At 39.2% G+C, this 16,165-nt stretch overlaps 1 protein-coding gene across 7 annotated transcripts in view; it reads left to right on the top strand.

The window, feature by feature from the left end:
- NPHP4 (nephrocystin 4) overlaps positions 1-14,415 on the top strand; it is a 145,983-nt gene extending 131,568 nt beyond the window's left edge. For 6 of the 7 annotated variants that reach the window (XM_033921887.1, XM_033921888.1, XM_033921889.1 and 3 more), the window contains 3 exons: positions 7,421-7,600; positions 8,473-8,616; positions 12,925-14,415. In XM_033921887.1, the coding sequence (XP_033777778.1) occupies positions 7,421-7,600; positions 8,473-8,616; positions 12,925-13,065 (465 nt within the window). In that variant the 3' untranslated portion in view covers positions 13,066-14,415. Of the gene's footprint in view, positions 1-7,420; positions 7,601-8,472; positions 8,617-12,902 lie in introns of all 7 variants that reach the window. The other variant, XM_033921890.1, reaches the window with a different exon arrangement.
- The last annotated feature ends 1,750 nt before the right edge of the window (positions 14,416-16,165 follow it).

The raw sequence follows: 16,165 nt of genomic DNA on the forward strand, positions 1-16,165 counted from the left end.
GGACCACATGTCATATTAACTTATTGTTCACATATTACATGTTTACATTTATATATCTGTAGCAAAGTGATGAAAGGTGATAGAAAGAGAGACAAAAATCTTTTAAGAATTGATATTTATTTATTCAATTTTCTATACCACAGGTGTCAAAGTCAGTCCTTGAGGGCCGGAATCCAGTCGGGTTTTCAGGATTTCCCCCATGAATATGCATGAGATCGCTTTGCATGCACTGCTTTCAATGCATATTCATGGAGGAAATCCTGAAAACCCGACTGGATTCCGGCCCTCGAGGAGGGACTTTGACACCCCTGTTCTATACCGTTCTCCCAGGGGAGCTCAGAACGGTTTTACATGCTTTTTTTAAAATATATATTCTTTATTCATTTTTTTTCATCTAACAAGAAGTGCAACAGATATTAACAGTAAAACTTATACAATATCACTTGAATATCTATTCTTAGTGATTTCACAATTAAAAATAAATCCCTCTCTCCCAACCCTATTCTTACACATGTGATTACATATATATATTGTTCTTTATTAATCCAACCCATCAATCTATAATTAAACTTCCTCCCCCCCCTCCACCCCTATACAATTATGTCAGCTGGGGAAAAATGATTATTCATTCATTATAATACTCTATTAATGGTCTCCAAACCTCCTGAAATTTATTAAAATTTCCTTTCTGCAACGCTAACATTCTTTCCATCTTATACATATGACACAGTGAATTCCACCCAAAAATGTAATTTAATCTATTCCAGTTTTTCCAATTAAATGTAATCTGCTGAAAGGAAACTCCTGTCATAATAAGTAATAATTTATTATTATTTGCAGAAATTTGACTTTTTTCCCTCATTGACATTCCAAATAAAATAGTATCCTAGGATAGAGCCACAGGATTTTCTAACAAACAATTTATTTGGCCCCAAATCGATCTCCAAAAAACCAAAATGAATGGACAGTAGAATAATAAATGATCTAACGTCCCTGCTTCGAGATGACAATGCCAACATTTATTAGATTTAGAGCTATCTAACTTTTGTAAACGCACAGGGGTCCAGAAAGCTCGGTGTAACAGAAAAACCCAAGTTTGTCTCATAAATGCTGACATTGTACAACTCATCCTCCAAGACCAAATTCGTGGCCATTGAGACGCAGTAATTTGATGCTTAATCTCAATGCTCCAAATGTCCCTAAGACCAGTTTTTGGTTTTTTATTCATAAATCCAGATATCAATTTTTACTTGCATTTATTCAGGTACTCAAGCAGTTTTCCCTCTCTGTCCAGGCAATCTATCTAACGTGCCAATATGCCAATATTATTTTCACTGTGCACTAACATTACTCAGTGGCATTTTAGAAAGGATATCCAACTTGGAACAATATCGAAATGGACATCCACTTCTTCAATAACCACCAGCTAAATAGCAAGGAATGTAACTATATCTGATAGAAACTTAGGGCCTCTTCTATCAAACTGCACTAGCAGTTTATAGCGTGGTGAGCCGAGCTGCTCCCGATGCTCATAGAGTTCCTATGAGCGTTGGGAGTAGCGCAGTTTGCTAGAAGAGGCCCTTAGTGACTCAGAGTTGGATGTATTGTAATGCGGGTGGTTGTAATAAAATAATGAATTATGTTTCTCATGAATAGCATTCGTAACAAATTACATTTGAAAGAGAATAATTTTGACTCACAAAGGAAGATGAGTATAATAGTGGAATTTTCAAAAGTCCTGTATAATATATAGTTATTAGTGAGTGCCACAAAATGACAGGGTACTGTTGCCTTTAAAATAAAAAAGTGAATGCATACAATGCCACAGTTTGATGGTATATATTTTTCCATGCTATAGGGCTGATATAAGTAATATTCTATTTTTCTTTGAAGAATAAACTTAAATAACACCATTAGTGCCATTCTGGTATAGAATTTCCATCTTTATGTAATTGTATATTAAAGTTTCTGTTGAGTATTGCAGATCCAATACAAAAACCATTGCAGACTCTATTGTTAGCTATTTAAACACAGAAATTGCCATGTGCTAACAGTAGCTCTGTGCGATTAATGTATGCTTAACTGCCTGTTAAATATCTAATATGGAAAATGCCATTTTCCTCATTATTCAAGTCAGACCAGTCCTCCCTTCCAGCAGATGAAGACAGACTAACTTGTTTGCTGTTATCACCCTGTATAGGTTACATGCAAAGCATTGATAAAACAGGAATATGAAGAACAACTTGCCAAAGGGGCAAAAACTCATAGTAACAATTTTTTTTAGGTATATTTTTTTTTTTTTAATTCAATTTTCTATACTGTTCTCCCAAGGGAGTTCAGAATGGTTTACATTAATTTATTCAGGTACTCAAGCAATTTTCCCTGTCTGTCCTGGTGAGCTCACAATCTTATCATAAGACTATACATAAGAATTGCCGCTGCTGGATCAGACCGGTGGTCCATCGTGCTCAGGAGTCCGCTCCCACGGCAGCCCTCTGGTCAAAGACCAGCGCCCTATCTAATGTACTTGGAGCAATGGGAGGATTAAATGACTTGCAGCATGGGTTTGAACCCACAACCCCAGGGTGCTGAGGCTGTAGCTTTAACCACTGCACCACACACGTCTGCCTGTGAGGGAATGCGTGGGACCTTTGGATGATCAAGGAGTAAAAGGTGTGCTCAAGGAGGAGATAGAGTCATAGCGGAGAGACTGAACAAATTCTTTGCTTCTTTAGCACTCTCCAGACCAGTAGAGGTTAATCTTTACAAATGGGTATATATCCAATCATGACCAGCAGGTGGAGACTGAAAACAAAACTTTGGGACAGTATATACTATACCCCCTTCTCTATTTCCCTCAGTCTTCTTTCAGTCTCCAGCAGGTGTTGATGTGATCTGTACCCATCTCCCTTGGTAGGGAAGAAGATGTAAGAAATCTACCTGAACTGGAAATGGTTTTCAAAGGTGATGAAGTAGTGGAATTGAAAGAAATCTCAGTGAACCTGGAAGATGTACTAAGCCAAATTGACAAGTTAAAGAGTGATAAATCACTTGGACCGGATGGTATACACCTTAGAGTATTGAAAGAACTCAAAATGAAATTGCTGATCTGCTGTTAGTGATCTGTAACCTGCTGTTAAAATCGTCTGTAGTACCTGAAAATTGGAGAGTGACCAAAGTTATGCCAATTTTTAAAAAGGGTTCTAGGTAATATTCGGGAAATTATAGACCGGTAAGCTGATCTTGGTGCCGGACAAAATAGTGAAAACAATTATAAAAAATAAAATTGTGGAACATATCATAGACAAACATGATTTAATGAGACAGAGTCAGCATGGGTTCAGCCAAGGGAGGTCTTGCCTCACCAATTTGCTTGACTTCTTTAAAGGTGTGAATAAACATGTGGATAATGGTGAGCCGGTTGATGTAATGTATCTAGATTTCTAGAAGGCTTTTGACAGAGTTCCTCATGAGAGGCTCCTGGGAAAATTAAAGAGTCATGGGATAGGAGGCACTGTTCAATTGTGGATTAAGAACTGGTTATCAAACAGAAAACAGAGGGTAGGGTTAAATGGACATTTTTCTCAGTGCTATTTAACTTATTTATAAATGATCTAGAAATTGGAACTACGAATGAGGTGATTAAATTTGCAGATGATACTAAACTGTTCAAAGTTGTTAAAATATACGCGGACTGTGAAAAACTGCAGGAAGATCTTAGGAAATTGGAAGACTGGGCGTCCAAATTGGCAGATGAAATTCATTGTGGACAAATGCAAAGTGTTGCACATTGGGAAGAATAATCCAAATCATAGTTATTGGATGCTAGGGACCACCTTGGGGGTCAGCGCTCAAGAAAAAGATCTTGGTGTCATCGTAGACAATACACTGAAGCCTTCCACCCAATGTGCGGTGGCGGCTAAGAAGGCAAGGTATGGTTAACAAGACTAAGAATGTTATAATGTTTCTATATCGCGCAATGGTGCGTTCAGTTCTGGTCTCCTTATCTCAAAAAAGATATAGCGGCACTAGAAAAAGCTCAAAGAAGCGCGACCAAGTCGATAAAGGGGATGGAACTCCTCTCGTATGAGGAAAAATTAAAAAGGTTAGGGCTCTTCAGCTTGGAAAAGAGAAGGCTGAGGGGGAGATAGAATTGAAGTCTACAGAATCCTGAGTGGTGTAGAACAGGTATAAGTGGATCAATTTTTTTACTGCATCAAGATTTACAAAGATTAGGGGACATTCAATGACGTTATAGAGTAATACTTTTAAAACCAATAGGCGGAAACATTTTTTCACTCAGAGAATAGTCAAGCTCTGGAACGCATTGCCAGAGGATGTGGTAAGAGCAGTTAATGTAGCTGGTTTTAAGAAAGGTTTGGACAATTTCCTGGAGGAAAAGTCCATAGTCTGTTATTGGGAAAGACATGGGGGAATCCACTGCATGACCAGGAACAGTAGCATGGAATATTGCTACTCCTTGGGTTTTGGCCAGGTACTAGTGACCTGGATTGGCCACCGTGAGAATGGGCTACTGGGCTTGATGGACCATTGGTCTGACCCAGTAAGGCTATTCTTATGTTCTTAACGCCGGATCCCAATCCTCTAAACCCCCTCTATAATGTTTGCTAATAATATAAATCAAAATACCCTTTGTTTGAACATTGCACAGAAGTACCCATCAGGCAGGGTGAAAACAAATGCAGGTTAGTGGGTGGGGAGGTGGTAGGACTGAAGTGCCGGTCAGGCGGGGTCAGGAACAGAACTGGTTAGGGGAGGGGGGATGTAATCTTCAGAGAGAAGGAGGGAAGAAGGGACAAAGGGAGGAAGCAAGAAAGATCAAGACTCAAATATAAACCTTTTTTTTTTTTTTGACCAAAAATCTTTGTTTATATTTGAGTATAATTGGATAGTTACACCAGATATGCTCAGCGTCTGCTTTTTGACCACAATCTCAACAGCAAAGGTCATCTCCAATACCTCCTTTGGAATCTAGATGGAATAAGATGAGCTTGTGTAGCATTTTACAGCTGTTCTCAAGCTGGTTTGCAGTGTAATGTAATGTAATGTAATTTATTTCTTATATACCGCTACATCCGTTAGGTTCTAAGCGGTTTACAGAAAATATACATTAAGATTAGAAATAAGAAAGGTACTTGAAAAATTCCCTTACTGTCCCGAAGGCTCACAATCTAACTAAAGTACCTGGAGGGTAATAGAGAAGTGAAAAGTAGAGTTAGAGGAAAAATAAAAATAAAATAAACATTTTAACAAGACAGCATTGATCTAAATACTTTGGAAGGTAGAAGAGAGGAGAGAAAAGAATAGAAGCATGATGAAGTGATGAAGTGGAGCAAGTAAGTTTAGGAGGAGCGATTGACGTTTCCATTAACCTGGAATGGCAAGAAGGTATATTTCCTGGCATTCCTTCTTTTTCAGTCTGCTGTGCTCCCCCCACCAGTATTAATTTCCCAAGCTTGTATGTGAGCTGATTTAACCTTAGTGGGCCTGATAGACCTTAGAGAGCAGCATCGTTCCATATTGCTGTTTAATATAAATTTCCTCAATTTCAGATTTTTTAGGGCCAATAGACTCCTTAATTTGGCCCCTCCCAATATAATGTCTGACACTGCGAAAATTACACTAAATCTTTATTTGGGTAGATCTTACCATCCTCGGTGGTTTCCTTTTCCCAAACGAATGCCTATACAGTATATTTCTTTGCAAGGCCTCTAGTATGTTTTTGGCACTTCAGCTTGCAAAAACAAAGTACAGTAATTCACTGAAACTTTGAGCCTAACTATGACAAGTGCTACTCCTTAAGATTTCAAGTCACAATTAATAACTTCTAACAAGGGGTTGTAATTAAATCTATACAGTCTATTCACAAATAGTGCAGCAAGTGCCACCCACTTCAAAGGAAAAGTGTCCTTCAGGGATCTTTCATCCTCTTCTGATAACAAGACCTTAAGGGCCTCTGTTGTAATTTAAAGGTTAAAGCACTGCACTGAAAGAATTATCTTTCTCTACTAGCAATGGCAGAAATAACCTCAGATGTGATACGAAAAACATGTCATATGCATACAGCACAGTTAATGTAGGATTTCTATCCCATCCCTTATGTTCTCCCTCAGGGAAACCATTTGTGCAGAGAGCTGTATGATAAACATGAATAATAATGGTCTATTTCTTCTACTTAGCCTACAATCCTCCAAACCATCTCCCACCTCCATTAACTCCAACATGAGCCCATAGGTTCAAGCTCAAATCCAATTTATAAATTTAGCCCCAAACCCTCATCCTTTGAAGATCCCAGAACATATGAGCTTAACCAAATACCTTCTTGCTGTCGTTTGCCCCAACCTCTCCTCTCTTTATATCCAATTAGGATCACCAGTTGGGTCTTGAATTTTTTTAATAGAACCTAAAAGTTAGTTCATCAAAGCCTAAAGCTTTTCCTTTTTTCAACAATTCAGTTGCCTTCCTTATGTCCTTTTCCATGATATTCCCATCCAATATCTTGCTCACTTTTTCCATTAGTGTAGAAAATTGTACTCCCTCCAAATATTTCTCTATTTCCTGATAACATATACCTTCAGCACAGCTGTAAAACCTCTCATTAAAAATTATCTTAAAGCACTTCCTGATTAGTTCATCCCTCTTCTATTTTTATCCTTGATTTTTTTTGTGTGTTATGTTTTTTTTTGTGTTTTGTTCATATGCATTTTTTGGAGTTTAAGAAACAGAATAATAGAGAAGCCAGAACAAATTATAAAAACAGTGCAGTACAACAAGTGAATGTTAGGATTTATCAGGAAAGGAATGGAAAACAAAGATGAGAATGTTATAATGCCAAGTTTTATGCACACACAATCACACACGTTATTACTTCCTTTCTTCTGCTGGCCATTCCTTTCCCTGTTCACTCAAGCATCCTTCTGACTTCTGCTATCACCTTTTCCTCCTGTTTGGCTTTCTTAAGATCATCAGATATGATAACCTCACCCATCCCCACATCTGACTCTTCTTTCATGCGTAGAAGAACTTCACACCCTATACCATATCTCTCCCTGGGTTTTTACAGCCCAAATACATGATCCTGCATTTCTTAGTATTAAATCTTACCTGCCAAATTCTGAACCATTCTTCAAGCTTCACTAGATCTCTCCTTACATCAGGGGTATCTACCCTATTGCAGATTTTGGTATCATCCACAAAGAGGCAAATCTTGCCAAACAGCCTTTCCACAATATCACTCACACAGCTTTAAAATGTTTCTCTTTAATTCCCAAATATATGTGGAGCTTGCAGAAATAGAATCACTGATTGTTTAACCTGAGAGAGAATTACGTATTCTGCACTTAATGGTATTTACAAGACAAAAGAACTTACATCTTTTTGTTTTGCTTATTTTCTTCAGATTGACCCCGAAACTGTGTTTGTCCTTCCTCCAAACGCAGTGCAAGATCTTCACATAGGTGTGAGGCCTCAAAAAGCTGGCAGTAAATTTATTTACCTCAATCTAGTGGATGTCGATTATCACCAGTTGGTGGCATCTTGGCTGGTCTGTGTGTCATGTCGCCAACCTCTTATATCCAAGGTAATTTATCAGTACGGCACGTTTACAATAGAGATAATGGTAGTGCCCTGCATCCCTTTTTCAATGTACAGTAAAATGAGGTTTTGTGGAATTATGACTCAAATATTTGGAAGATCTGAAAGAATAGAATTAAATGGTTCCTCTTAAATGTCACATCGGGCTGGCCTGTTAGCTAAGTGGCTGTGTTGTGTACCACATACAGAGAACCTGGGTTTGATTTCTAGATCAGGTTTTCCATTTTCCAGATTGACTAGGGTTGTAGACATAGCATTCACAATCCCAGTGTGAAAGCCACATTCATTGTGCAAGGGACCAAATAAGGGTCCACTGTGGCAGGGATCCAGAAAGAGCTCTGGTACATAGCCAGATGCCAAGACCTTTTGATGCAAAGACAGCATGGTGGGTTGAGAGTAATTGTGAATGAAGGCTTATGGCACCATAGCCCAAAAGGAGCTGGGTCTTGGGGAGGGGAGGGGGGTTCTCTCTTTGTGGTCCAGTGGTTCTTGTCCAGCTTTTTTTAATATATTCAGTATCATCTCAAGTCTGCTTGGGTTGATTTGTTAAAATGAGATGATGCAATTTTATTAACTGCCATTCTAGGTTTATGACTATGAGAGGTAGCCACCTCTCTACATTTTGGAAAAAAATATTTCTCTCTCCATTTTCCATTTATTAAATCACAGATTCTCCTTTCCAGCTCTAGATGGAAAACAGTAGTCTAAAAACTAATCCTGCTTTAAAATGAACATTAATATCATACACACAAGATTGGGCCAGTGTCTCTGCATTAAACAAATCACTTTTTCCCTTTATGTAAGATTTTATTATGCAATTTTTTTTTTTTTTTAAATTCAGTGTCTTAATATTTACAGGCATTTGAAATAAAACTAGCTGCTCGGGGAGGAAAAGGTGCTAACAAGAAAATCACATACACTAATCCATATCCTTCCAGGAGATTATACTCTCTGCACACTAGCAGGCCTGATCTGCTCCAGTTCAAAGAGGACACCTTTGAGGTAAGATACCCAAAGAACTATAGGAAATGGATTGATTTGAATTGATTTACTACCTTTTTGAAAGAATTCACTCAAAGCAGTATACGGCAAGAATAAGTCAAACATAATCAATCGACAATTATAGCAATAAAATATTCAAACTACAATCAAAGTATGGCATGGTATTCTGCATTACAGTGTTGACACAATACATGGTAAAGCATTTTAATAGATAGCATAGGGTGCAAGCAAAGATGGAGCATGTACGTAAATACGATAGAATAGCAGGAGTAAAAAAATAAGGGGACTGATTTAAAGAAGTTGCATATGAGGCCAGAATGATGCTTGAGAATTTTCAGCTAGGGTAGGCGTGGATAAACATGTATGTGCAGCCAGTGTCGCTCCTGTGCTAAGCAAAGCCTTTCAGTGAATGCATTCCAGAGTGGGGGGGGGGGGGGAGAGCTACTCTGGAGAAGGCTCGCTGGTGGGTATCACATCATGCAGAGGGTGTGGTTTGTGGTACTCCCTGGGAATAATGCTAGGTAGAACACATTTTGAGAATAATTTCATCACAGTGTGCCTGCTTTATAAAGACAGCGTCGACATCCGTGCGCAGTTTTGTAAAATGGGGTTCTCAAAAACATCCTGAGAAACTTACAGATTTATGCTGGCTATGAAAATTGGCGAAATGTCTCGAACAGTGATTTCCAAACCAGTCCTGGAGTCATCCCAGCCAGTCAGGTTTTCAGAATATCCACGATGAAGAATCATGAGAGAGATTTGCATATAGTGGGGGCAATGCATGCAAATCACTCTCATGAATATTCATTGTGGATATCCTGAAAATCTGACTGGCTGGGGTGCCTCCAGGACCCGGTTTGGGCACCACTTGTCTAGAATATTGGCACTGTATGTGTGCATATACTCGCCTAGGCACTATAGGTATTTTACAGATACTCACTTAATATGCATGGTGCATATTTGCAAACGGGGCTCCCACTTATGCATTTAGGTGCCTACATTTTTGCCAGCTTTATGGCTGATGAAACATCAAAGTGCCTAAATGTTAGCCGTATGAATACTGGATTATATCTGTATTCTGTAATGGAGCCTGTTTGTTTTTCCTTGGAGCTGAGAAGTTGCTTTTTTGTGGTCTCTTCTCAATCCATATCAGCAGATATTTTTTCAGTGCCTTCCTGTATGAGATATTTCCTCCCTTTTTCCTCATTTTCTTCATAGTTTTTGTTTTCAATACCTTTCCTTTTATTTGATTAAGTTGTGGGCTTTTCAAGTTTTTCTTCTTTTTTTTTTTGGTGCATGTCTTTAGGCCACTTTTAGGCTTGAGCACTCTCTTTCTTGACCAGGAGGCTTTTGTCTGTGCTTAGGTGGAAACCTACATGTATTTACTGTCAAAGGCGTAAGTTTCCACTGCCTTCCCATTCTTCTCAGCAGCCTCAGTCCCAGCATGCATGACCATGTCATTCCTGTCTGCAGAGTATCCAGCCAATTCCCAAGTCAAAGCAAGGGACGAGCTGTTGTCTAGCTCTAGGACAGCATAGTCACCATCCAAATAACCATCCCAGATGACCTACAGATAGGAGGGAGGCTGAATTTTTACCCCTTATAACCACCAATTGATGGGTTCTTTAAATAGTCCACCTCAGTTTTGCACTTTATTGGCATCAGAAACCACCAGATTTCCTACTGAGAGCATCTTACATCAAAACATAAGGATAGCGTTACTGGGTCAGACCAGTGCTTCATCTAGTCCAGTATCTGTTTCCACAGTGGCCAATCCAGGTCATAAGTACTTGGCAGAAACCCAAATAGTAGCATGTTACCAATTCCAAGATAAGCAGTAGCTTCCCTATATCTGTCTCAATAGCAGATAATGGACTTTTCCTCCAGGAATTTGTCCAAACCTTTTTTTTTTTTTTTAACTTAGCTACACTCACTGCTGTTACCACATCCTTTGGCAATAAGTTCTAGATCCATTGAGTGAAAAAAATATTTCCTCCTATTTGCTTTAAAGATATTTCCATGTATAAGACAATATGTACAAAACCAATAAAAGGATTCTTCAGTGATTCATATTTAAGAGAACAGCCCACTCTCTTAAAAAGGAGCATTTACTACCCTCAATCCAAAAATCTGCCTGATAAATTCTTATAGTTTTGTTTTAAATACAACATCAGAACATAGCCTTCTTAGTCTATAAAATTGACTCCTGCATAAATCTTCTTCAAAGGGCAAAAATGAAAGCTTAAATATGTACACTAGTTCCAAGACTTGCAAAAGACAGAATTAATAAGGTGATCATTCATCTTTTATTAAAATATCATAGCAAGATAAAGAGAATTTTAAATTAGTGTCAGATAAACATGGAATTTTATTAATTTATTAGACTTAATGCGCACCCTGTCAGGATAGCTCTTCCATGAGGGCATCTTACTACCCACATTGATTCAAACAAGGCAGCATTGAGCCTTTGCAGCATCTATATGGAAGAGAAAATAGTTATTACATAAAGCTGTTCATGCCAGTTCACAAATGGAACAAGTAGAGTCCAATGAGGAACCGGACAACTCTGTAGAATTTCTGTATATGTTCATGTTTATTAAAATTTGATATCCCGCAGCTAAGCTCTGCGGCTAAGAATTAAAACATATATTCAAGAGGCAAGAAAGGAACTCCATAACATATAGGTGCGGTACTTGGAGAGCCCTGCCCCCCCCAGGAAAGAGACTTGGGAGTACTAGTCGACAAGTCGATGAAGCCATCCACACAGTGTGCGGTGGTGGCAAAAAGGACAAACAGAATGCTGGGAATGATTAAGAAGGGGATCACGAACAGATCAGAGAGAGTTATCATGCCGCTGTACCGGGTCATGGTACGCACTCACCTGGAGTACTGCGTTCAGCGCTGGTCGCCTTACATGAAGAAGGACACAGTACTTCTCGAAAGGGTCCAGAGAAGAGCAACTAAAATGGTTAAGGGGCTGGAGGAGTTGCCGTACAGTGAAAGGTTAGAGAAGCTGGGCCTCTTCTCTCTTGAAAAGAGGAGACTGAGAGGGGACATGAGTGAAACATTCAAGATAATGACTTAGTAGATAAAGACAGATTGTTCACCCTCTCCAAGGTGGAGAGATCGAGAGGGCACTCTCTAAAATTGAAAGGGGATAGATTCGTACAAACGTCAGGAAGTTCTTCTTCACCCCGAGAGTGGTAGAAATCTGGAATGCTCTTCCGGAGGCTGTTATAGGGGAAAACACCCTCCAGGGAAATTAGATAAGTTCCTGCTGAACTAGAATGTACGCAGGTAAGGCTAGACTCAGGGCACTGGTCTGTGACCTACGGGCCGCAGCGGGAGCAGACAGCTGGGCACGATGGACCATAAGTCTGACCTAGCAGCGGCAATTCTTATGTTTTTATGTTCTTAAGTCTTTAATAGTGTCTTGAAAGCTTTAAAGTTCAGTTCAAGACAAATATTATGAGGAAGTTGGTTCCAAGAACTTGGCACCAGGTAAAAAAAAAAAAAAAGCTTTACGACTGATGCATTCCCAATTTGTTCTATTGTCTTGTAAGGACCTAAGCACTCGTGATGGAACTTATGGAATAGTTAGAGTTTAGATAACTAGGTTCGAGTGTATGAAAGGCTTTGTGTTAACATTAAAATTTTGAATCGAATACAATATGAAATCAAGTTTCAAGTTTATTAGGTGACTTGATCAATCGCTTAATCGAATATTCTAAGCGATGTACATTTTAAAATTTACAATTAAAAAAAACGAAAAAACAATAACAATGTAATACATTACAATACATACAATATTTAAATAATGGTTAAAATACTCTTAATTTAACATTGATAAACATAAGGAAAGGAGGGATGAAATACAATTTTTAAAGTAAAGAAGAAACATTGAGGGAAAATACAAAAGGGATATAGTTAAAACAGGTATACCCAAGTAAAATATAATTCATGAAGCATAAAATTATGTTGAAAAGGCATCTTTAAAAAGGAAGGTTTTTAGCTCAGTTTTAAATTTTCCAAGTTCTTTCTCCTCCCGTAAAGAAATAGGGAGGGCATTCCATGTTTGCGGTGCCGTACAAGAAAAAATGAATTGTCTCCTCGTATTAATAATTTTTAATGATGGAATCGATAGCAGATTTTGTTCGTTAGATCGTAAATCGGTAACCAGTGATATTGCAGAAGGAGCAGTGTGACGCAGGTAAAAAAAAAGTATGCGCAAAATAGCATTATACCCATCTGAGCATGCGTGGTCCAGACCCAAATGGCATATTCAGGTGCTTTTGCTTGTATTTTCAGATTAGTGGAGGAGAAACTTATACTATTGGCTTGCGTTTTGCACCAAGTCAGAATGCTGGCACTGAAGAAATTTTGATTTACATCAATGACCCAGAAGACAAAAACGAGGAAACCTTTTGTGTGAAGGTCATCTATGAATAAAGCAAGAGGCATTAACCTTACTGCTTTGACATCAACTCCGAATGGCATCTGTCAACACTACAAGCATGTCGCATTGAATTTGCAAGCAGATACAGTCCAGTTACCAAGTCTTGGCCGATGCATAGAATTTTCAGCTTCTACATATTATTATTGCATAGCTGAAACTCCTTGAAGTCTGATTTGTCTAATGGAATGAAAACCATTGCCAGGTTTTGTTTTGTTTTAACTCTGCTGAAAACTGTCTCTGCTTCTTTAGCTTGAAATATTTTCTGCCTTGAATGAGTTTGCAAAGCTAAAAGGTTGCTAAAAAGTTTTAAAAAGACATGTATAAACTCTCTCTTTTTTTTTTTTTGGGGGGGGAGGGATAGTTACCAAGGTGTGGCAAAAGATATTCTTGTACTACACTGTCGTTTACTGTGGGAGTCATTAGGTTGTGGTATCTGAGAATCGCATATTAGTGGTTCCTCATCCCCCAGAAACTTTGGGCCACTAAGAAACATTCTTAAATGGGCCCGAGCTGAACTTTGCCTTCAGAAACCCTCCTCAAAACACACCTCCCCAGTGGGGAACTCTATCTTCCCATAGAGCCCCTGGGCCATCTCTTATCATCTTTAGGGGTCTAGGGCAGGAGAAATCCCTAGTCATTCCTGCCCCTGCCAATGCCAGAGATTAAAAACTTGGAAACTATTGCTAGTGGTCACCAGCACTATATTAAACCCACAGGAGAGCTTAAGGAAGGTGAGGTGTGTTTTTTTTTTTTTTTTTTGGGGGGGGAAGGAGGGAAAAGCATGGTTCTACTCTCACCCGTTTAAGAATGCTATTTGGGAGCATTGGGCCATGATTGAATAGCCTGATGCTCCTGCACAGGAAAAATAAACGCCAGCTTTGAGCTGCTGCTACTTATCCTGAAATATAGCAACTTGCTCGAAAGCTTTTGTTATTCAGTTTACATAATAATGAGGTATTTTGCTTCCATCAGCTTACTTCATATCTCATTATTATATTTCCCAGAGTAACCTAAACTAAGGTACATTTTCTCTTAATGCAAGTTAAGGGGTGTATAGTATGTGTTGTTGCTTTAATGCACCTTAGTAACAATCCTCCCCCGCCCCATTTTTTTTTTTTTTGGCCTGGTTAACTTGCAATCATGTATCATACATTGGAATGTTTGTTTTCAATAAGAATGTAAATGTATCCATATTTATAACTCTTGTACAGCACTAAAGATTGAGTTCTCTGGTTTTTACAGATCTTTAAATGTTATTTTGTGATAAGCTCTCAATTTTATACAAGAATACTTTTATAACAGATGTAATGATTTTTCGGTCATTCAGCTTGCTTGATTAAATTTTACGACTCTTAAAGATTGGTATCTTGTTTTATAGTACTGTGGTTATTATGGGATATTTAGGATACTATGGTTTCCTCCTTTTATTTCTGTTCCTCATTTTCACCTGACCCACAGGATCCTGTTCTCTCGACATCTTTCTGCTCTCTCCATGTGTGGTATTTGTTGACGGAGGGTCTTGTCAAGGCCAGTAGGTGCAGCTGAGTTTAAAAGAAAGTTTTGAACAAGTGTCTGGGAGCACAGATCCATTATTCCATTTACATTCCACCTACAACCTAAGCGGATTCAAATATAGAACATAACTACTTAGCTTTTTACTGCTTACCTAAGAACATAAGAATTGCCGCTGTTGGGTCAGACCAGTGGTCCATCGTAACCAGCAGTCCGCTCACGCGGCGGCTCTTGGTCAAAGACCAGCGCCCTAACTGAGACTAGCCCTACCTGCGTACGTTCTGGTTCAGCAGGAACTTGTCTAACTTAGTCATGAATCCCTGGAGGGTGTTTTCCCCTAAGACAGACTCCGGAAGAGCGTTCCAGTTTTCTACCACTCTCTGGGTGAAGAAGAACTTCCTTACGTTCGTACGGAATCTATCCCCTTTCAATTTTAGAGAGTGCCCTCTCGTTCTTCCTACCTTGGAGAGGGTGAACAGCTTCTGGAAGAGTGTTCCAGATTTCTACCACTCTCTGGGTGAAGAACTACTTCCTTACATTGAATCCCTGGAGGGTGTTTACCCCTAAGACAGACTCCGGAAGAGCGTTCCAGTTTTCTACCACTCTCTGGGTGAAGAAGAACTTCCTTACGTTCGTACGGAATCTATCCCCTTTCAATTTTAGAGAGTGCCCTCTCGTTCTTCCTACCTTGGAGAGGGTGAACAGCTTCTGGAAGAGTGTTCCAGATTTCTACCACTCTCTGGGTGAAGAACTACTTCCTTACATTGAATCCCTGGAGGGTGTTTACCCCTACGACAGACTCCAGAAGAGCGTTCCAGTTTTCCACCACTCTCTGGGTGAAGAACTTCCTTATGTTTGTACAGAATTTGTCCCCTTTCAACTTTAGAGAGTGCCCTCTCGTTCTCCCTACCTTGGAGAGGGTGAACAACCTGTCCTTATCTACTAAGTCTATTCCCTTCAGTACCTTGAATGTTTCGATCATGTCCCCTCTCTATCTCCTCTGTTCGAGGCCTCTGGGAATGTGTCATAGGGCTTCTTTTACTAAGGTGCGCTAGGGCTTTAACGCGTGGAATAGCGCGCGCTTCATTGCCACGCGAGCTAGACCTTAACACCAGCATTGAGCTGGCATTAGTTCTAGAAGCGTAGCTTGCGGTAATTTCCTGCGTTCGCTAAAAACGCTAGTGCACCTTAGTAAAAGGAGCCCATAGACATGGATCTCTATATCAGAATCTACTAATTATTTTAAAGTGTTATAGACAAGAGACTACATTGGATGAACAGGAGTATAAAGCCATGAGAATTACAGCGAGAAGAGATATGTCTTCAACAACTTCCCAAATTGGTAGTAGATGGAGAGTTAACACAGGTAGTGCGGTAAACTGTTCCAGATCTTGGAACCTTGAAAGTTGAAGGTAGACAGAAATAGCTTTTTCTGGTGGATTTGTTGGGAAGGAAAAGCCAGCTTAAAGTGCTGTGTCTTCCTCAAGTTACAGAAGGAACGTGTGACTTTGTTGTCAGACGTTGGACCATTGACATTCTCAACCGTATAGGGCGGCCATGCAAGAAATCTTGAATTGAATT

This window comes from Geotrypetes seraphini, chromosome 15, assembly GCF_902459505.1.
Source record: "Geotrypetes seraphini chromosome 15, aGeoSer1.1, whole genome shotgun sequence".
Lineage (NCBI taxonomy): Eukaryota > Metazoa > Chordata > Amphibia > Gymnophiona > Dermophiidae > Geotrypetes > Geotrypetes seraphini.